The sequence below is a fragment of the Alligator mississippiensis genome, chromosome 4 (assembly GCF_030867095.1).
Source record: "Alligator mississippiensis isolate rAllMis1 chromosome 4, rAllMis1, whole genome shotgun sequence".
Lineage (NCBI taxonomy): Eukaryota > Metazoa > Chordata > Crocodylia > Alligatoridae > Alligator > Alligator mississippiensis.
This window is the reverse complement of record NC_081827.1, coordinates 210,717,785-210,741,159: the sequence shown is the minus strand read 5'-3', so window position 1 is coordinate 210,741,159 and position 23,375 is coordinate 210,717,785. Positions and strand designations below refer to the sequence as shown.

At 40.6% G+C, this 23,375-nt stretch overlaps 1 protein-coding gene across 1 annotated transcript in view; it reads right to left on the bottom strand.

Annotated features, from left to right (window-relative positions):
- Positions 1–9,364: 9,364 nt before the first annotated feature.
- Positions 9,365–23,375, bottom strand: part of SP3 (Sp3 transcription factor) — a 35,211-nt gene continuing 21,200 nt past the window's right edge. Inside the window, exons 5-7 of the mRNA XM_059727278.1 lie at positions 20,254–20,446; positions 11,903–12,099; positions 9,365–11,117 (exon numbers count right to left, since the gene is read on the bottom strand). Coding sequence (XP_059583261.1) covers positions 10,801–11,117; positions 11,903–12,099; positions 20,254–20,446 — 707 coding nt within the window. The 3' untranslated portion in view covers positions 9,365–10,800. The remainder of the gene's footprint in view (positions 11,118–11,902; positions 12,100–20,253; positions 20,447–23,375) is intronic.

The window sequence follows — 23,375 nt, the reverse complement described above, 5'->3', positions numbered from 1 at the left end:
GTGAAACATGCAGTTTTAAAGAAACATATATGTGCACAGGTAAGTCCTATGTCCTGCCATGCTAGGGAAAAATCATGTCCCTTTGCCCCCTACTGGTTAAATGCTGAAAAGTGGAATGTGATTGCCCTTTCACTAGACATACATGGATAAACATGCTTGACATGGATAAACATGCTGGGCATGCTTCCCAACAGTTTCTACATTACATTTTTTTATATTAGTGCACTCAGAGAAGGACCAAGTGAGCAGGACATATTTTCACAGCAGCATTCACTTGCCCAGCAGGCTTCAGTAGAGAGATTTCCTTGACTTTGCATTACCCATGTCAATATGATATGATGCTTTCATGGTTTTGTTTATTATCCAACTTCTTTCTCTTAATCATAATTCTCAAGAAGGATTATTTCCATACTAGTGCTCTGGTCCTACACTTTGCTGTCTACCTACACGCACACACACAATGTATGTGTGTGTTTTCTATATTGCAACACACACGGACAATACAGATGAGTTTCTTACAGGTTTTCTGCACAGGTTCAGAAGAATAAGCAAGCTTTTCCTGCTACTAGCCTTTGCAGGACAAAAACTTTACATTTGACTTCTCAACATGCTTTCTTGTCTCCTCCAATATTAGCTTTGGCCAACCATCATAATGACTGGAAATAATGGTAAACCAAGCCTACAGACAAGCTGGACACATGTGCATGAACAATCCTAACAGAAAAGCAAGACTTCTTCCAGAAAGTCAGTCACATTTTGGGGGCAAAACCACGATAAAGATTCATCCCAAAGGATTCTTCTTTTTTTCAGGAAGACAAGTGAATGAAAACAGGCATTATAAAATAAGATCCCATTTTCTGATCCGAACTGTAGTGTTCTCTTCTTGTTCTGCTGTATGAAGCCTCACTCAAGTTGGTGGACACAACAGCTCTGGTAAGAAACCATTAACTTCCTTTTGGAGTAAGAACACTAAAATAGTAAGATCTACTGCCCATAACATTGCCCATACAGCAGCCAAAACACAAACTGAGCTGGAGGGTTTTACTGAAGGTTGAATACAATCAGACAGGGTTAAATATTGTTGAGAGAGAAAAAACAGAAGTAGCTGGAAACATCACATCAACAGAAAGGCAGCAGAAAGCCCAGGACAGTTGGTGAAGCCGTTTGGTAGAGTTATAGCCAAAACAAAAAAGAGGCTTGGATTACTGAGCAAGGAAACGCTGCCCTATTGCTACTAGACTTTGTACATTGTTTATAAATGAGGATTGAATCAGGTACCTGATTCCATCATCAATTTCTCTACATAAAAGAAATAAAATAACCTGAATATTAGCTAGTTACTCAGAGTCGTTAATTATTCCTACTGAATACTAAAATTTACACATCACTTTCTCTCACCTGACCTGTAAAGCACACAGAATAAAATCCTGGCCCACTTCAAGTCAACAAGAGTTTTGTTGTTGCCTCTAGTCGGTTCCCACAGACATCTGCTCCACAACATCGGCACCTGCCCATCATCCGCATAACGGTTGTCTCCAGGACAAGTGAAAAGGATCAGCCACTGGTGTTGACCTTTATCCAGAAAATCCAGTAAGTGTTTGGTTTTCCGCTGCCAAGATGAAGCAACTCCATTTCTCCGCCTTCAGTTTGAGGGACTTGAAATCTTGCTCCTTTAAATTGTTCATGTGCTCATCCTTAGCCATGGTGGGGTCTGCATTGGTTTTGGAAGCAGTGGCTGTATTCAGGAAGGGGTCAGAGCTGCTGTGCCTTGTTGATCCCAACATGCTGCATAATTCTGGTCAGAGAGCTAAGAACATTCAAACAACAGTGAGAAACCATTCTCCTTCCTCAACAGGGTCAACTAAAGCTGCAGGCACACTAACTTCCCTGCCCTGCAGCAGTTGTGAAGGAAGTGCCTGGAAGCCTCAGGCTATAAGCTAAGGGTGGCAGAGACAGGACTGCTCTTTGGCAGTACTTCACTGCAGTAACTACAGCTCTACTCCTGTTATTCAATTCAAGCTGTTTGCAAAAGAACTCTCCTATAAGTGTCACCCTCTCCCAGGAACTGATAGCAGTAAACTGAGCTACCAGCCTGAGCTACACAATGGCACCTGAGCAGCATGACACCTGTCTCTACCTGCAACTTGAGAAAAAGTAGCTGCCTTCAGTGGCACTACATTTTCTTTTCTTACTACTGCAGGCTACATCTAAATTCATGCAAGTCACTGGAAAGACTTTCTAAATTTCAGGCATAGCCTCAAATTTTGCAGTATATTAATGCCAGTTAGGCTTTTTTATTCCACTAAAAAGCCTTAGGGTAGGTACAATTATCCTGGCAAAATTCCTTTCATTCCATTGGGCAAATTGGTATAAGTCAGACCACACAAACCCATGTCTCCCATAGAAGGACTTTTGGTATAGCTGGACCAGCAAACCCTTTCTGGTTAGACAAGATCATTGCCAATGTCCACAGCCAAGACATGGGAAGAAATGGTTGCATCTTACCAGAGGGCAATTACACCACCTACAGAGCACTATTAAGTACTAAAAGCCACATTAAATTAATGTTAGGGAACCTTCTCTCACAAGTGTTACTGAATGCTAGTTCCAGACACTAAGGAGAAAACCCAGGCAGGGTGTGAAACATTTATCACAGGGTTTGTACAACAAGAAATGTCAGGCTAATTAGATCAGTGCTGTAGTCTTAAAATGAATAAAACCCCCTGAAAATGCAAACTCAAGACAGACATTGTGTCCCACAATCCTGCTGTTAAGGAACAAGAAAGGAAAGCTTACAGAGTAGGTAAAGGTACACTGTTAGCCACAAAGACAATCTGGTACCACAGTGTTAAATGCAGAATATAATGGAGAACAGTGACAAAAATAATATCGCTAGGAATTATTTATCCTTAGCTCTTATATTAGCACTTTGTATTCATGAATCTCACAGTCTTTTAAAAGCATTATCCTTCCTACTTTACAAACGGGGAAGCTGAGGCACAGAGAATCAGCCAGCACAACTCAAGTAGCAGTCCAGAACAGAGCCCTTCTCTTGATTTCTTGGGCAGTTGTTTGTCCCCCGCACGGCTCCATTGCAAAGACAGCTCAACATTTCTAACCAAAAGTCCCTTCTTACCATTACTAAACAAGGTGAAGGAAAGAATGGCTTATTATTATTGCCTAGAGACACTGGAGATAGGAATGGTCAAGGGACTTCTAAGGATTTGGGAGAGAACAATACTGAAGAAAAGATGAAAGTATATATACAATTTTGGAGAGGTAAGGACATTTTGAAGGGTCAAATATCATACCTGGACCCCCCCAAGGGGACCACAACCCCAGGGATATGTTCTGTAGGGGGCTGCACTATGGATTGGAGTCTTCTGCTATTTTCTAGTCTCCAAGGCAATTGCCCCTCTTGTCCTAGATGTCAGGGAGACAATTTAAAGGAAAGGAGATGGAAATTACAGCTCAACTTTATACTTCAGCTTTAAAGCCAAGACTCATAAAATGTTTATTTTTATTCATATAGTTACCATTTATTCTGGTTTCAGACCATTGGCACTTCCAGCTGTATATAACCCCTAAATAAAATTAAAATGGGAAAAAATGAAAACGTAGGCACTTATTTTCCGACTGAATTTTGAACACTTTTCATAGCCACCCCTTCCTCTGAGGGTTCTAGCACATCAGTGAAGTCTGCATAACATGTTATCACGTTCTGAATCTCAGATGAGTAAATAAATAATTTGGGCGTCTTTAAAAATAAAATTAGCATTGATTACAAAACTGAAAAGCAAGCAATTTGAATTCTACTGGCAAATATTTAAGTACTTTCTGAAAAGGAAATGTAACAGAAAGACCAAAATGACTCACTCTGCTAATATGTATTCATACCATTTTATAAAGGTGTATTATAAGACTTAATAACTTATTTGGAGCAATTTCAAGCTGTTAAATAATTATTAACTTAGGACACTTTACCTACACTAAAAATGTTATGAAAATATATGAAAAATAACTGCAGCTAATTGTTAGACCACTATATCGCTGGCATTTACTGTTGATACTTTAAAATAAAAATTAAGTGGCCTTGCTCCTTTAAACCCTCACCACCAACAGCCATTATTACTAGCAGAACAGCTTGTTGAAGGACATTAGTAAGATCTCCCCACATCTACTAGGAAGGGTTATTGTACTGATGCAGATACCCCAAAATTCTGGGATCAAAATCTGGCTGTTTGTTCAGACAAGTCTCTTCCTTGGATAAGGTAAGAACTAAACTTTCAAAACAGAGATCTTTCTGCATGCAGAAATTATAGCGATTGCCTGTTCTTGTGATCTTGTTCCGTCTCTGCTGGGTCAACAACAAAAATGGTTGAAACTTTTTCAATGGTTTTTCTCCGAGTCAGAAGTAGCCTATAATTTGCCTAGATCCAAAAGTCATTAATGCATTCAGGAATACCTAGATAGTAACACAGGGCCTTGTACTTCGTGAAAATAAGCTCCTTGGGTACTGAAGTTTAGTCATATGGGTCTCGTATCTCACAAATATTCTCCAGCACAGCCAGTTTTAAGGGCAGTATCAGTTTCTAATTAATTTTTCTTTACTGTAGCCAGACTAGAGCCTGAACTGCAGTCATCAGAAGAATTTTTGTGGCCACTACTCTCTCTACTGGGACCTCATACCAACAAGAAAGAGTGTGAAAAAGTTACAATTCATTCCAGTAAGTAGCAACAAGAGGTAGGCTGAACCAAACAAATATTCATTTCACTCTTCAGTAACCACTTCAACAACCTAGCATTTGTAGACAGACAAATCTTAAGCAGACTTTCATATAAAACCCAAACTAGTTGCCTGCCAGAGGCAGCAGTGACAACCAATTGAAACAACTTGAGCAAAATATCCATGTGTTGTTAATCTAAAACATTTAGAAAATCTTATACATTCTAGGCTTGGACTACATGTTTACGTAGGTACCACGTACCACCATCACACATTCCAAGAAGCCTGAAGTAATTCAGACACACTGGGCAATTTTACATGTGCTCCAGGGGTTTGCAGGGAGAGCGGGGGCTTTAATTAGAGCAGCTCCAAAAGCCTCTCTAAATTAAAGCACCACAGCGTCTCATGCATCAGCATCCCTGCGCTTCAAAATGGTGGCAGGGGCACTTGAACTAAAGGAAAGAGCTTTTGAAGCACGGGGATGCTGGTACACAAGACACAGAGGTTGGCTGGAGCACAGTAATTACACTACGTCACAGCAGCCTCTGCGTTCATATACAGACACCCACTGTGCTGAGGCAGACAGGGCTGAGTCACCTGATGGGTTAAACCTCAAAATGCCAACACATCCAACCATCTAAATGCTTAAGCTGAGCTATGAGATGGCAAGCTTCAAGGTGTCAAAACCCTCATTAATTCATAAATTCATACAGGCTGAAACTTCATGAATCCTCTGATGCAAGGTCCCTTCTTAGAGTACCTTCTGGTAGAAGCCCAAAAGAGCATCCAAGTCTGGATGATCAGTCTTTGCTTGAGTGATGTCTCTTACCAATACTTTTTTCCAGATTAGCTCTGCTTAGAAAGTGAGGAACAATTGACTGGCCCCAAATCAAAATATTTAGACTAATATTGGTAGCACAATGCACCATGGGAGTTTTATTTCTGGTACCTTATGTTAGTGACAACTCTCTCTTTTCCACAGTATGCTACTTTATGTCCTCTTGGTGAGGACTGAAGGTGCATCATAATCCTTGGATTATGGTCTGTCAGTCACTGAAAGAACTAAAAATATTTTGGGTCAAAATATTTCATTTTAATTAAATAACTTTCCCTTAGAAAGCAGACACATTTTGCTCATTTATTTCAGTATAACCTCATTTTACATCAAAAATTCTTTCAGTGAACATTTTTTGAAGAATAATGCTGCCTTAATAGAGTCTCCCACTGACTTTCTGTGGACAGCATCAACTTGCAACAAAACAGCATCCAGCTGCGTGAAGCCTCAGGTACACCTGGAGAGGAGACAATGTAAAACCAATACAAGCTGAAAGCCAGGTTACCAAGTGCAAAAAACACTTAATATTGGACTAGATATTGGAAAGTAATAAAACTCAGATCTTCCTAATGAATGAATTAGCTGAAGGATCCGAGTAATAAAACTAAGATCCTTCAGTTTATGGAGCTAAAGCCAGAGGTATATAAGTTTGAACACTTAGGTCTCCTCTAGCCATTACATTTATTGCAGGATATATGCAAATTTCCTGCAATAAATGGTAACACATCTAATGTTAAAAGAATTTGTTCTGAGGAAGAAAAATGGTGGATCCATGACAAAGAAGTTGTGGATTCAAACAGCATCTTTTGTTGTACCAGGACAAATTTAACGTCTGGCTAGGCCTCTACCATCCACAATCCCGCAGGGCTCTGCTCTCCTTTGCTCCCTCTCCAAAGGGGTGAGAAGGAGAGCAAGCAGCTAGCTCCCTGACAATTAGCTGAGCATGAGCTTTCTGGAAAGCATGCAGATTGCCCTGGACCTGTTGTGACCCAGCAGGGGGTTGTCCAGTCAGGGAAACCCCTGAGTGCAAGAAAAGTCCAGCACTAAGGACTTTCTCCCAGGGGCTGTGCTGCCCATGTGCCTTTTAAAATTCTGCACACATGAACAGCCTCAGTCCCTGCAGGGAAGGGGCAGCGGGTAGGGCACAGATCTACACAGCATGCAAGGCACCTGGGGAAAGCCCCAGGTAGGTGGCAAAAGTGAGGTCCCTTGCAAACAGTAGCAGAGGCTGATGAAGGGATGGAGGTGGATCAGGACAGACCTCCAATCAGCGCTTCTCACCCCCAGAGGCTCACAGGGAGCCCCATCATTCCTTGCCACCTGACAGTGACAGAGCTGCCTTCAATCCAGGAACTTTAAAGCATTACTGGGCAGCCTGATACTGGCTTCAGCTGGTTGGTAGGCTATCAGGGATCTGGAAATTTTAAAGGACACGCAAGCTTTTCTTTGAGCCTCTCTACCATGCAAGCTCTTTAAAGTTCCCCAAGGGCAGGGGAAGCTATGGAAGAACCACCTGTTGCACCCTGGCTAGAGAATGCATCTTTGTGGCAACTCTGTCACTCTCCAGCCAGGGGGGTTTGACTATGTGGCTGCCCACAGTACTTTATATTTTGTGATGCCACAAATTTTGTAGCACTACAAAAACAACCACTGGAGGGGCCCTTGGTCATATCTGTGGGAAGTATTGTTGACTGCAAAGAAAAACTAAAATGTTTGAGGGATTTTAGGATTATTGCGCATAGAAAATGCCATTTGCAGAAACTGAGTAGTGTGCAATTAGATAGGAAAAAAGCACGGGGCATGCAGACAGATTTGGGGTTCTGGTCCTAAAGAGTAGCATAGAGGAAATCAACTGGGGGAGAGAAAGAAGAAACTGAGCATTGGAAAAAAACTGGATTCTATGCTGGTTCAAGGCATCAACAAATACTAATTATGCTCTAATTACAGTGCAAATCTTATCCTATACAATCTTATACTATAGTGCAAGAAAATCTAGCATGATTTACATATTGTGCTGCCAGACCTGTAAAATCAGCTTGGACTTGTATCTATAAAAAACAAAGTCAACATAATTTTCAACGTGGAACCACAATTCATGGGTCTGAAAAAACCAAGGCTTCTGAAGTAATGGTGGAATAATTAAATCTTGGTTTAATTAGTCAGCTTTTGCCCATTCTTGCTCCAAAGCTTAAGCGTCACAAATTACTTATTCTTGCCCTTAACTAAGAGTCCTTCATTCTCAACCTCATGGACTTGTATATGACATTTGAAATCACCATGGTTTCTTTACTGAACCTCATCCTGCTGGTTTCCTTCATTTTGCTCTCCTGCTACATCATCCATTATCTTCAGCATTGTTACCTGCTCACATCTGTTTCTCACTATTCTTTCCTGTTTCTTCATCACCATCTTCACTCCCCGTTGTCATCCTCTCGCACGTCTCATGAATCAGAATCCAGTTTACTTCCATTCTAAACCTCTTCCCTATCCAGACATAACAGCCAATTGCCTGAGATATTTTCCTGTAAGTCTTGCCACCAACACACAGTGGGTGCATCTACACGTTTGTTAATGCACTTTTGTTACTGTGCATTAAAATTTAGTACCTGTGAGGTATTTAAAAATGTGCATTAGGCTGCCCTAATGCACAGTAGAGAAAGTGGACTTTTTTAGTGATGCTTAAGGCACAGTAGCCTAATTTTACTGCACATTAGCATATTAGCATTTTTGATGTGATGCTCTAATAAGCAGTAAAATAGGCTACTGTGCATTAAAGCGCATGTGCAGACACACCCAATATGGCTAAAACTGCTCTTTTCTCTAAAACCATTTCCCCTCCTCATCAGCCATGTTAGATAAACACCCATGGTTCACATGACTTTGGGCTAACACAGTATTGATTCCTCTTTTCTTACAGGCTACTGTCACATTCTGGTTCTCTGTACAGGAATTACTAAACTTTCAGTCAGAGGCACAAAACACCTTGATCACCTGCCTTGAATTTCTTCAGTTTGCTCCATCCAATATATTCAAAGTTACATTACGGTCTGGCATTGATCATTTCTCTCTTTTGGTGCTTTCAAGACGTCTCCCCCTTTTACTCCACAAATTCAACCTTCTTATACTGTGCTCATTTTAGAGCCATGGACAACTTGGCTATTATCTGTAACCACTGTCATTACTTACTTTTTTTTCACACCAACAAAAGCTTCTCAGTACTCCCCAATATCTTTTTCCCAGGTGTCAGCTTCCCAGTCAGCCAAAAGGCTAAGATATTTTTGTTCAAATCCCTTGAAACACTTCCCTATCAAGTATATTGATACACATAACTAATATGGCTCTTAAAATCTGTTACCTTCTCTTTCATTAGGATCGAGACCACGTTTTTGTGTCCTGCCAAGCACCAGGGTAGGAACCATATAGGGTAGGTACCATATAAATTACCATATAGGGTAGGTACCATATAAATTACCCCCTGAAAAATACAAAATATGTATGTGGAAAATAGCCAAACCACTGAGTTAAGGATTGGAAAAAAAGATTAAAATGAGGTTTGTTCTTCTAGCATAGCTCCAATTTGTTACATTAAGCCTTTCAGGAGCCCGCTTGTCAGGAAAGGACTAGATTGCCATTGCTGATCCTGCCTTATTCAGCAGGCATTTCTGGAATCAAGTATAGCAAAACAGTTGAAAAAATACACAAGTAATTTCATTATGAACTTTGTTGAAGGAAAGTTAAAGCTATTAGAAGTTTAGCAAACTATACCCTGTTAATTAATACAAAGGAATACAGTAAACTTCAAGTCAAAAGAAAAAAAATAGTGTTTTATTAACTACCACACTGTTATAATACACTTTAAACGTACAATAAGGTAGCCTTTAAATCTGAGGTGGTTTTAAGAATAACAAATGAACAGATTTCCAAATGTTTGCAAATAGGTGAACTGCTATAATTATTGTTGTACATTTTTGGAAAATGGTATAGCACTTACAGACTGGCTATGTAACTTCATTTTGTACATTTTTCTATAATTGAAAATATAAACAGTAATTAAAAAATAAAAAGAAAAAATTCAGCATAATAAAAAACATATGTTTATCAGTTAAATGTACTGGATACATACAATTTTTAAGGGAAGAAGCAAAGGAAAGATGGCTGATATTTAAATGCAGATTGACTAACCAAAAGCTAAACAACAAACAAAAAACCTTGTAAAACCCCTAGTACACTATGACTATATCCATATGGTTGGGAGTATTGTCACTATGGAAGTGATTTTCTGTTATATTTGCATATGTTATATTTTTACTGGTAATTTACATGATGGCTTTTAAGGCCCTGGCAGACAGATGTTTTGGAAACAAGATTTGATTTAAAAAAAAAAAAAAAATCACTGCTGAGACGCAATACACCTTATTTTTGGTCCTCCAATGTTCAAGAAAAAGGGATATATTCCACTACAACATTTGCCTTACCACCCAAATGCCTCAACCTATACATTTTTAAACAATTTAATTTTTTTAAACATTGGTTATATTGCCCAACTTGGTTATTGAAAGAATATTAACAAGACATCATTTTGGCAAATTAAATCTTAAACATGGCTTTTCAACAGGATTTAAAAGGTGACTATCCCTAGAGTTCCATGTTAAAATGTAGTTTTCAAAATCTTACAAGAGTAATGCTTAAAATATTGTACATAGTTAACCTAATTAAAATAATTAGCTTCAAAATGACAAGTTGATGAGCTAAGTAAAGCCTACACTATGTAACATTTGCTTGGAAACTTGATTTGTCAGTTATGCATAATAAAAATTCCAGTCATCAAGAAAATTACAAAATTTCTTTTATCATAACATGATTTCTTTTCACTCATCAACTTCTTTTATCTTACAATAGATAAATACCAACATGTTCTCATTTTTACACTAAACCACACAGGATTGATGCATTTGGTTAGACTACCATTCCCATCGTTAAATTCATTTTTTAATATAACTTGGTAAAATTTCATCTCTTCTAGATTCCAAAAGTACCTACAAAACCCATGCAATTTTACCATTTTAATATACTATGGAATATCATACAAAGTAAGGCATTTCAGTGTCATGTATAACCAAGTTACTGTCAATCCAAAAATTTTTGCACATCAATAAAAAGATATCTAAGAACTTAGGAACAATATTCTTCTCACTACTGTATAAAAATAACCACAATTAATAGGTATTTTGTGTAATATTTACTCCATTGTCTCGTTTCCCGAAACTGTGACAAGCTGTAAAGGTATTTCAGTGTTGGTAAGAATATCTTGATTGCTGGTGCCAGATGTATTTACAGTTCCTATTCCTGAAACAGAACCTTGTTGAATATTTGCAAGGATAAGTGTTGTTCCTCCAGCAGTAATCAAAGTATCATCAGGTGTTGCTTCTACTGATGCCAGCACTGTACTGCTAGAGTGAATACCTTTTTTATTCTGATGTGTTTTAATGTGTTTGGCAAGGTGGTCGCTTCTCATAAAGCGTTTTGAACATTCTGGACAGACAAACTTCTTCTCACCTGTTACAAGGATAACAAAGAAAGATTGTTCTTAACATTAGTAAATATGTGCATAAATCACAAAAATAGAAAAGTTTGAATATCTTGAAACCGACCTTTTATTTTTTTTAATTTTAACTAACCTGTATTACACAAAAGGTTTTTTAAAAATAATTTAAAAAATTAGTTTCCCTAATGAGTTTTAAGGGACCTGATTGGCAACTGAAAAAGCACCATCAATAACCTGCTTCAGACCTAATATGCTGCCTCTATAGTTTCATTTGCCTCTACTGGTAAATCCTCTTGCAGTCTGTACAACAAAGCACAGGTGTACTGTGAAACAGAAGTGTTTGAGACCGATGCAAATACTAGGCAGGAAAGATTATTACATGGGAAGTGCAGTCCAATGCACAAAAACTAACTCGCCTTTTATTTCCAAATTTTCTTTGCTTATGTTAAAAAACAAATTGCCTAAAATTGAAACAAAAGTTTAATTCTGGGTCAACCAAAACACTTTGAAACCGGAATGATTCACCAAAAATTCCCAAAGCTTTCAATATCAGGATGACAGAAAAGTTTGGGTTTGGTTTTTTTTTTGGAAATGCCAGAGAACCAAAAAAACCCCACACAGATCTAAATATTCCTATGGAAGAAAAAGACTATAGGCTAAATTTTGTTCTTTGATACAAGACCGGGGTTTACTATGAGGCCAATGGAATACTTTTTTATGCAAAAAGAAAATGTCTGTAAGATTTCAAGCCTTCATATTCCTCCTATAAAATTTATTAAAATCACAAATAGATAACCTGTGTGTGTCCTTCTGTGTCGCTGTAATTCATCACTGCGAGTGAACCTTTTACCACAGAACATCCAAGTACAAACAAAGGGACGCTCTCCAGAATGCCAACGGAGATGAGCTCTCAAATGTGAAGTCTTCCCATACACTTTTCCACACCCAGGTATGTGACAGATGTGTTGCTTCTTCTTCCCCAAATTGGCACCTCTGTTTAAAAAGTAAGTAAAATAAAATAATTTAGCACATCTACTTTGAGTTTCCTCAATAGTGTAAATTCTATTCACAGGATTTAGAAAAAAGTGCATCCAAAGTGATCTGTATGCTAATTTGAATGGTTCTCAGTTTGGTCCAAGTCCACATATGCCATAAGAAGCTGGACCTCAATTGTTAAACAAGATTGCTGAATTCTACAGGACAAAGACAGACTGGAAATTTAGCAGCAAGTTCATTTACAGGATGAAAGGTTGCATTCAAAGTAAAAGGAAGTTGAAAAATACAAATCAGTACAGTAGCTTGCACTATTTGGATGCCGATGTCCATTTATTTTAAAATGCCCACCTTTTTAGGTTTTTAATATTCCAAAGCCTGGCATACCAGTCAAGGATAACCACATGGCAGAAGCTGGAGGTTTTGGCAGCTGGGAAGGGGACAGATGGGCCTTCTGGCACCTTGGGGAGGCTTAAGAAGCAGTTTAGGATAAGCATGACAGCTGAATAGTTCTGCTAAAATGAAAGTGGTGAAATAGTTAATGATACTACCATTTAAATTGTCATATTTGGTTTGAGACTTAAAGCCCATTGAAATGAGTAAGTCAGTTCATATCTAATTATAATTTAAGGCTGTCATCACACACAGAAAAACAAGTCTGTGCATTGTTTTATATTTTGCTCATGTTTTCGAGGTTTTCTTCACAACAATCAAGTCTAGACAACTTTATATGAAAGCATCGGTTCAGGACAATTCTGTGAAAATGATTTGGACTCTACAACAAATCCAATGGCCGCAAAACCCCAAAATAAAACATAGTTCTATATAGAGCTCACTGCAGCAACTCATTTTAAGAGATGGGGAGGACAACTCCATCAATCAACTGTATAAACATATGGTCCTATCTGGTACCCAGTCAAGTTTCTGCTCATCTTTTCTGGTACAATCTCCAAATTTACAGCATCACACAAATTTTTTTTTTCTCTCGTCCTTCCTAAATCAGTTTACCTATTCATTTCATCCTGATGATACTCAGTTGTGTGCATCTTCCATCACAACTAATATCAACCAAGAAAATATTTTACTTCATTTTTTTCAAATGTGCCAGGAAAAAAAGTGACCCCCGCGGGTCAAGAGGAACATTCAAACATGCCTATCTTCTTCACCTTCCATCTCAACTGAAACATTCCATTCATTGGCAGCCTTGGTTTTATCTTTGACTCAAACTCACCTTTTCTACCTATAGTCAATCAAGACGAGGCCACTGGCACACATGCATTTAATGGTGCAATGGGATCTGATCCCTGATCCCAAAAAATCACATCTCCTGCTACACCCATGTGCATGGCAGGATACGTGATCTTAAGATCAGTGTTCAGTTTCCAGTTGTGCTTTTTCTATTTGTCAATGCAGGGCGAGCCCAAAGAACACAATTCTGGGCTCCCCATGCACTGGCAAGTTGAAAGCTGGGTGCCTGCAGTGAAGCACGAACTGATACAGTCTTGGGATAGGGACCAACACTTTGGCTGATTATCAAATCCAAACTCCAGACAACGCTGGAGTTGATTCAAAACTCCAGTGCAGTCCTGGAGGCAAGATCCTCAATCAGCTGATAGTCAAGTCTCAACCCAGAACCACACTTGAGTCAGGTTAAGACTAGAGCTGGTTCAGCTGACTGTCTGTCTTGGTGCCAAGACTACAACAGAGCCAGCTTGGGACTCAGGTGCAGCCCCAGACACCAGAGCCTAGTGCTCTGTGGATGTCAGAAAACTGTGAGTGCAGCCCAGCTGTATTCGTGGTTTTAAAGATGCCGATGCCGATGCAAAGGGACCCTGGGATCAGGGAACTTCTCCCTGATTCCAGGAGAGAGTCAGGATGTGTAAAATGCCTTGTTCCCCAACTGTGTAGGAGCTGTGGGGTAAGAGAGTCAACCTGCTAAGTTATGGGGAGCTGCAGGGCTCTCCACAACCTGGCAACAGAACCTTCATTGCTCCTCAACCCCTGTAGGAGGTGTGGGCAAAGCAGTTTAACCCAAATCACTAGGTCAGTGAGCCCCACAGCTCCCCGTAACCCAGTACCCAGCCCAGCTAAAGAGCTCCCCTACAGCTGGAACCTTGAAAAGAGCAGAGTGCAGCTCCACCACATAGCCGTCAGCCTGCCAACATGGGGGAGCTGTCAACCCAGTCCCACCCTGCAGTCAGTGTCAGGCTATATGGCTACCCTGCCACATATTTAATGTAAATTTTGTGGAAAATTTTAGTTGCTGGTTTCCCCATTTTGTCATGCCATTAATTCTCTGAACGTATCACACAATTAACAGGTTAATTGCATCCTAAGTGTAACATCTGCCAAAGGCCTGAGTCACATCCAAACTGAGGCTTCCAAATCTCCTTTAAGTCATCCACCCAAAACAGGATGAATAATGCTCAACACTCAGGCAATCCCCATGAACGTAATTTTAGACACAGTTTTTTAAAATGTCTAGATTCTGACAACTGCTGCACCAGGGATAAGAAATGAGCGCCCTCAACCTGACTCTGCATGCTGCCCAACAGACGCTGCTTTAAAAGGCACCACCAACCGTTGTGCAAGACCCAACCAGCAGGAATGCTCTAAGAAAGTCTGATGGACTGAGCCTGCTGACAAGCTAGATGGACAAACTCCTAGTTTATAAAGCACAACTGGGTTCTGACTGGCAAGCCCAAAAACAGATATTTATATACCTATAAATCTGTTGGAAAAGTGAATGCTAAAGGATGTTGAGCATCTCTCGGATTAGGCAGTAGTCCAGCAGGGGGGTTGAGTATATACATTTTGGACACAGATACAGAAGTCCTGTTTTGGACCTAGCCTTTAGTCTTCCTGTGTTTAAAGCAGGGCCCTTACTTGTAAAATTGAGCTGATTATGCTTCCCTACCTCCTGGGATATTATGGGGTTAAAACATGCTGAAGATTGAAAAGCTCTCAAATACTATGCTGATGGGGGGGCAGATTAGTACTCAAATGGAAAGAGATTAGAAATGTCAAATTTAAGCCTATATAAGAGTTGTATCAGTATAGTCTCCAAATATGTAGTCAGATGCTACCTTTTCTTTCCCTGGTACTGAGGGAGGGATGGTATTTACCGAAGGAGAAACTATTAATTTCTCCCACACTTATTCACTGTGTGGCCCCTTTTTTATTCATTGCATAACATTTAAGCTTTACTTTAGACACAAAATTAAATTTTCCAATTGGCTTTTCTCATAAAAAACACGTCACCATTAAATGTGAGCCATTCACAAACATTAATTAGTTTATCTTACAACACTCTTGTGTGGTGAACTGACACTTTAACCTCCATTTTATAAATCCCGAAGTGAGGCAACAAGAGACTAAGAGAAAACTTGTCAAACATCCATTAATTCGGAGTGCCCAGTTTAATATACCTAAGACCTCATTTTTCAGAACATCTTATATGTTGAAAGTACAGCTCAAGCTTGCTTCAATTGAAGTGATGAAAGCTCAACACTTTTGAACAAAATCAAGTGCCAGTTTGCTCAAGTTGAGTTCCCAGAAAAGGAGGGCCATGTAATTCATGGCCACCTGTGAAAAATCTAGCTTTAAGGCTAAGTACAGGTAATCAAAAGCCCAAGCCTGAATTGATTCAACCTTTGCAGGCTAGTCTAACCTGCGTAGACTGAACCAACAAACAAAGCAGCCCTTCAGGCTGGAGGGAAGCTAAGCTGAGGGGGAGCGTGGCCAGGTTCTGGCAGGCTGAGTATGACTGGGGTGGGATTTAAACCCCAACCCTGGCCTGCACGGACCCCAGCTGCGGTCTGCTCGGCTTTTCCCCTACTCGTGGCTCAGCACGGCCCAGGACCCATCACTGCTGCAATCCCTCTGTGCATGTCCCCACCTGGGTTTGGGGCCGTTTTGTTTCCCTCCTTTCCCCCAATCTGGCCTTTGTGCCTGGGCTGCCCCAAGTGAAACCCTGGCCCCAGCACTGAGAAGGTGCAGCAGGATTGCCCCCTGGCTGAGAGGGGGGTCTCTGAGGGTCCTGAACCATGCTGAGCCACAAGCAAGGGGAAAAGCCAGGCAGACCTCAGCTGGGGTCCCTGCTAGTGTGAGAGAAGAAGCAGAGGGTTTAATGCCCCTCTGCCTGAGCCTGCTGTCCCACCCTCCCAACCCTTCCACTCCAGTGGGGAAAAGTCTGGTGGGGGCTGCTCTGCTCCCACCAAGCAGATTGGGCTGCACCCCCCACACACACCCCTCCTTGCCAGCCAGCTGTCACTGCTTCAGCTAGAGAGCAAGAGGGCAGGGCCAATCCTACTCTGTTCCAGCAGACAGCCCAGCCCAGCCCAGGCCTGCAGAGCATGCTGGGGGACTGTGATTTAACTTGAACTAGGAAAGGGTTTGGCACAGAAGTTCCATAAACTGGTTTGAGCCAAATCAGTTAAGTCTGATACTACATTCAACCAGGTTTATCTTAAAGTAGTTTCAGCCATTTTGAAACTGGTTTATGTGCACTGAATGTATTCTCTATTCAGATTTAAACCAGTTTCTGATCACTTAAACTGGTTTATGTGCAACTTCTGCACCTAGTTTAAGTGACTTTTCTTCCTGAAGTGATTCATCTAACTTATGCAACAAATGATGCAGATGACCTTGACTGTATAACTCTGAACCATTCCCTGAGCACTAGGTATCCTCTTCCTCATTTAGGGCATAGGTCTTGGAGAAAAAATAACAGGTTATTACATGATTAAAATTCATTTGCACAAGGAGATGAATTAAGGTTGCCCAAACAACCTTGATTCTGACATTTCTCAATGCAGAAACCTTAACATTGTATTTACAAGGGTTTTTTTACTCAAATATTACTGCCAGGTTGTGGAAAGGGGGGTGGGGGGGTTGCTTTTTATGAAAGCAAACAAGTTCCATGTGTGAAACTATATCACACTCACACACGTCATGAACAGGGCTAAGACCTTTATACCATCAGCACAGAACTCTATCACTAGAGTTAAATGAGCAGCTCTCAGCTGGTCTAGGTTGTTGTAGTCTGTCTTATTCATTAAGCTATTAAGAGAGAGAGGTCACCAGTTGTTTATGAAACAATATAAATACTAAAAGCCCAGGGTCTGGAGGGAAGTTTTCTCTAGTGGTTAGTTAGGTCCATTCCTTCCTCTGTATTCCTTAGTCTGACCTTTCATGACAGTCACTTCCAACAGTAACCTGCCCCTGTTCTCCTCATCTTCTGCTTCTAGTTTCCCTCCTGCAGACTATTTTTTCCTACTGTTCCTATTTCAGTTTTCTTGTCATGATCTCCCTGCTTCCCTTCCACAGAACAATTCCAGACAAACTACTCTTACTTCTCCCCCAGCTACTGTCTCAATTCTTTCTATACCTCAACTCTGCAATCCAGGTAAATCCCTGCTTTTAGCTCCATTACCGGTGCCTTGGAAGATAAGACACTGAAAGTTCTTCCCCCTTCTTCACTTTCAGTTACCTAGTGCTACAAACAGCCCCAACAGATGCATTTCTCCATGGAAATCTCTTCTCAGACACTGCTGCACTCAGATGAAGCATGCTCTATCACCCTAAAGGGGATGATGCATACAAAATGCTGCTGGTGCAATGGACTATGATCAGTGCGTGATCAAGGAACTTATCTGTCACACCCTAGCAAATACTTACTGCATACACTTTATTTTTCAGAAGTTTATTTTGTAGGACTTTAATTATAGACACTGCTGCTAACTCCATTCATAATTAAAGTTGTACCATATTGTTTTTGCCTTTAAGCATCATTGTCTTCAGTAATCATGGCTGTCTTGTGTAACGTATGTTCCTTGCAAACATAGAAGACAAATATGTAACACTTGATAGCAGAAGTAGCCATGTTAAGTTAGCTTACTCCAGTCCTTATGAAGAATCTCAGGATGTCAATATACTCTCCAAATGGAACCAAGTAACTTACATTAGACTTTCAAATAAGCAAAATGCCCCATTTTCAATGATTACGTCCAAACAGTTGCCAAAATGGACAAATTCTAGAATTCTAAAAAACAGCCTTCGCACAAGTTTTAAATACAATGTTCTTCTAGGTATTTCCACGTGAGAAAGATGCACATTAAGACCTTAATGTCACACATGAACGCCTTAATTTCAAAATGTCAAAAGAGCCATGTACAAGAAAAAATAAAGTGCAAAATTAATACTATCAAATTTTTATACCATGCCTGTCACTACAGGGGATCAGTAAGAAAATGCAGGAAACAGAGGACTTAGTCAAATCCTTGCAAACAACATACAGGCAATTTCTTCATACAGATATAGCAACAAACTTGCTTACATATGCTCCTACCCTTACCCTCACTCACACTTGGCATCTGCACATGCAATTAACATGCATGAATAAACTCTGGAGTTCATTGTTCAGTCTTCACGTACACTTGGGACCGCACCAAGCTGAGTCGGGTCAGAGCAGCCCCGGCTGGCAGGTAGCCCCAGGAGCCAGCCTTCCAGCTCAGGGCTGTTCCCCCTGGCTCAACTTGCTGCAGAGGGGATGGGGCATGAGGGCGTTTCAATACGGGGCTACCTAGCAGGCAGCACCCGCACTGTAGCACCCTGCATTTTTATGGAGTAAAAAGCTCCACAGCAGGATGGTACTTGTATTTACAAATTCTATCCTGCTGTGAAGTAAATTGGTTTACTCCAGCTTGATGGGGTGCATGTGTAGATGCGCAACATTTACTGTGCAGCTAGTTAGTCTACTGTACAGTAAATGTCTTCTGTAGATATGCCTACAGAAGGGTACCTTACTCTAAGGGTTGTTCCATTTATTTCAGTGGGAAAGTGTGAAGTAGCATTTGCCTTTTTAGTATGACAAAATCTGTCCCTTAGGCCCCCTCTACATAAGCAGTTAAAGGCACAACAGGATCAAATGTAGATCTGCACGAGTGCACCTCCTGACATGCCATACATGTGACTGAGGAGGTGCAACTGTGGGATCACGCATTAAATCTCTTCGCATCTTATTGCTGGTGCAGGGAGAAGTCAATCCCAGGCTACCCCTGCACTGGCAAGAAACTAAGTCCTACAGTTGTTAGCCCCCTCACTTGAGGGGCTCCCAGCAGAAAGGGTGCCTCATGCACTCCTGGCATTAGGGGATCCTAACAGTTGAAATCTCCCAGCCTTGGGGGCATGTGAAACACCTGGGCTGTGATCATGGAAGCCATAATCCCCTAAACCTGGGGTTTCACCCACCCGAGCCTTGAGGATCATGGCTACCACGATCCCTCAGACTCAGGGGTTCAACTCATCCCTAAGCCTGGTAGATCGCAACAGCCACGATCCCTCAGGCCCAGGAGTTTTACTCACACTAGGCACAGTGCACCCCTGTGGCTGAGAGCTCCCAGCTACAGGGGAGACCCTGCTACATGTGCAAATTAAAGCTCAATAACAACCAGTTATTACACATTTTCGAGGTCTAACTTTATAGCTGGTTGGAGTTTTTATGGCATGATTTCACAGATTTCATAGACATTAGGGCTGGAAGGGACACTGGAAGATCGAGTCCAGCCCCCAACCCGAGCGGCAGGAAGTCAGCTGGAGGCATAGGATCCCAGCAAGATAAGCATCTAATTTTCTCTTGAAGGTATTCAATGTACGTGCTTGAACCACCTCCGATGGCAGGCTATTCCAGACCTTGGGGTCTCGGACAGTAAGGAAATTCTTCCTTATGTCCAGCCTGAAACGGTCTTGTAGTAGTTTATAACCGTTCGACCTCGTCATCCCTTGGGGTGCTCTGGTGAACAAACGTTCCCCCAGATACTGGTGGTCACCCCTAATAAACTTATAGGTGGCCATCAGATCACCCCTGAGCCTGCGCTTTTCCAAGCTAAAGAGCCCCATAGTTCTCAGCCTGTCATCGTAAGGTAAGCCTGATAGCTACTTTGCAGGTGTACCTGGTCTTAAAAGATATTTGCACAATTAAAAAAATCATGCAATTAACTGGTTTTGTGCAAACACAGAAGCCTTGGCAGTTTTACTACACAAGCTTAATGCCTATAGATTTCGCTACGAAGGGCCTATAACCAAGTTTTCAATTTTTCCTCATTATTTGTGTCCATTATAATATGTATTATGCTGAAAAAAATATGTGCATACCTCCCACCACCTTCTTTACAGTTGGGACAGGTGCAAGCTACACGTCGTAATCTTTTTCCTTCTTGATGAGGTTGGTCCCCTTCCTCATCTACCACCTGTACTCTCAGATGTGTTAGATCATTGGTATTCAGTGTAGAATCACCACCGAGCTGCCACTCTTCTGGATCAGGCTCCTCTTCTTTAATCCTAATATCTAAGGCAAAGAACAAACATAGATCCGTAAGTAGCCCATTAAACAGAGAGAAGGAAACCATAATGATCAAATTTCTTTACTGCTGAGAGTGCTGTGTGTCAGTCAAAAGTCAACAGATTTTAGTGCATACCGACACTGCTGCTGTGCCCTTTGTAGCCTGTTCTGTATTTTAAAAGCATATCCAACTAGAAATTTCAAAGAGGAAGACAAAACAAGAAAAAATTTTAAAACTTAAGTTTGAACTGCTCTTGGCAGCAAAAATCACCACCAAGACTGTATCTTTTTCTTGCAGGTTTAAGGTGGGGGAAGGAAAGTGAGAAGAAATAAAATAAGTTTCATGTGTCTTCTACTCCGTACTCAATATTATTTTTAAAAAGACTGTTTTTCAGAGATACTGAATTAGTAAAGTTCAACAAGAAGTAGGTAACATTCCTGGGTGAACCTATGTAATATACAAATACAATAATTTATACAAATAACTAAGGACATTAAGTGAAGGACACGGTGTTCATTTTGATTTTATAAAAGGAAAACAATGCATTAAAGCAAAAACTAGGATTCGACATAGCAAAGACCATGAAAAATCCAATCCCTCCTTGGTTTTTCTCTATACTTCTGTTTTCAAATCAAGACTGAATCAAATTCCAAAAGATGTACTTGAGAGCAAATCAACTACAAATTAAATTTTTGTTTTCCATGCCACACCAAGGGCTATCCTAGATTTCCAAAAATTCCAAAAGATAACAGTGTACTAAACAACTCTCCTACAAATTTCTCCAAAAAAGAAATGAAAAAAAAAAAAAAAGCTATTGCTGAAATTGCTGAAGTTTAAGAGGACTTCCTGGCTAAGGAGAAGTGATGCATCTGCCCTGGGTCGTTAAAACATCATATTACTACTATATGGAAGCAATCTTAAGCACCAGACACAATGCCTAACAACCTTCGCTAATCACAAGGGACAAGAATACAGTTCCCAAGTTTACATGCGCCTCCTGAGCCTTAAACAGAGGCAATAGTTAGACCTCATCTAAAACATCCTGCATTCTTTCCTCTCCATTCTGGCATCGGCCCCTAAAAAAGCAGTTAGTCTACAAAGATACATTTCTTATTATGCACAAGATAACAGTATATCCAACTACTTTTATACAATCGGATACTTTTTTTTTTTAATTACATATAGTGAATTTACTTTCCAGAAGAACCAGTAATAGCCAGTTCAGCTATACACATGCACCACAAACATTAGACAGAATGCAGCAAGCATTACATGTATTAATAGTTATATCATAAAATCAATATACCACATACTGTATTTAATGTTTTATGACATGCACAATAAAACTGAAATACTACAAAATGAACTACAGCAACACTGATATAATGAGAAATAGATTAATAGTGACTGTATTAGAATTTCTTGTTTTTTTCAAGGTATTTGTTATTCAGATCCTTCAAAAAAATTTTTTTTAAGATAACTGATACTTACTTAATTTCCTGCACTCAATGTTTACTTTACATACACTTTCACTTCAGAGTCACACTGACCACCTACAAAAACATTAGATTCAAAAATGTTTTTGAAACTTCAGTTTCTTCTAAAACATATACCAGAGCCACTACAGATTTGAAGTATTTTCCATTTATAAAAAGCAACTCTAAAGTACTGTTTATCTATTTATATCGCCAGAAATTCAATAGTAGGTTTATAAATTTAGGAAGTTAGTTTTATTTCTGAGATTTTTAGGAAACTTATCCAAAACACCTTCCACTACAAGCATATAGTTAACTTGTTTGTTTTTTTGTGTCTTCTCCCATTAGGTTCTACAATGTGCTATATGCCCTTTTTCTCCATCTATTGAGCCTTTCTACATGACTACAGACTAGCAAAGCCATAGCACGTTCTGTTATAGGCGTGTTGATCAATTTTTGTGTACACAGAACCCATACTTCAACCCGTGTCTGTACAATCATCCCCCTCCCCCTTCCTCAACAGCTTTCAACTTATTTGTTTTGTTCTGTCTAAGGGTTCTCTTTTCTTTAGTGCTCTTATTTCCTACCTAAAAAGGAAATAAGGAATCTCTGGTTTCATGTGCCACTGGGTAGCCAACTCTACGTCTTCCACCAACACCTCCCCATTCCCTGAGCCCCAAGCCTGCTCCCTGCAGGACTACTCGCCCAACCAGCAGCACATGGAACCAGAACAGCACTATCAGCCCTCAAGAGACGCCGCACATGGAGGTGCCGAGCCCGGTTGGGCCAATAGCACCGCCCGCAGTCTGCATGCTGCCGTCCAGGCAGGCACTCCATGTCCTTAACCAACACCTCCCCACTCCCTCAGCCCCCAGCCAGTTCCCACAGCCACCTTCCCCACCAGCCCTGCCCCGCAACCCCCCCAGCCCCCTGCAAGCCCCACTTACCTAACCTTACAGACTCCAGAAGGAACGTGAGTCAGAGGCAAGCCCTGGGACCGACTAAAAGCCTCAGGCCCTGCCCTTCCACCTCTCCCTTCCCCTCCAGGCAGGGCTGCGGATTTTCTGCCCTTTTTGCAATCAGCTCTTGCAGGCTGAAACTCTACCAGCCTGCAGAGCTCTGCAAAAGCAGGAAATTCTCCGTTTCTCTGCTAAAAAGGTAAAATCTACATTTTCTCTGATAAAAATGGGAAATCCATGGTTTTCTCCGTTTTTCCGTGGGAAATGGAAAACCCGGATCCCTGCTCATCACCATATAACAAGAGGTACTTTCTCCATAGCCTTCAGCTAATGCAGTGGATAGTTTACATAACAAAAAAATTACTACCATTGACCTCCCACACTTGTTTCATTGCCTTTCCCTTCATATTTTTCCTCCATTCCTCATCTATCTCCCTGGTCATCTTCACAGAATTTGTCTCATCCCCTTCTGCACTACTGTTTCCCAATTTGCCTGACCA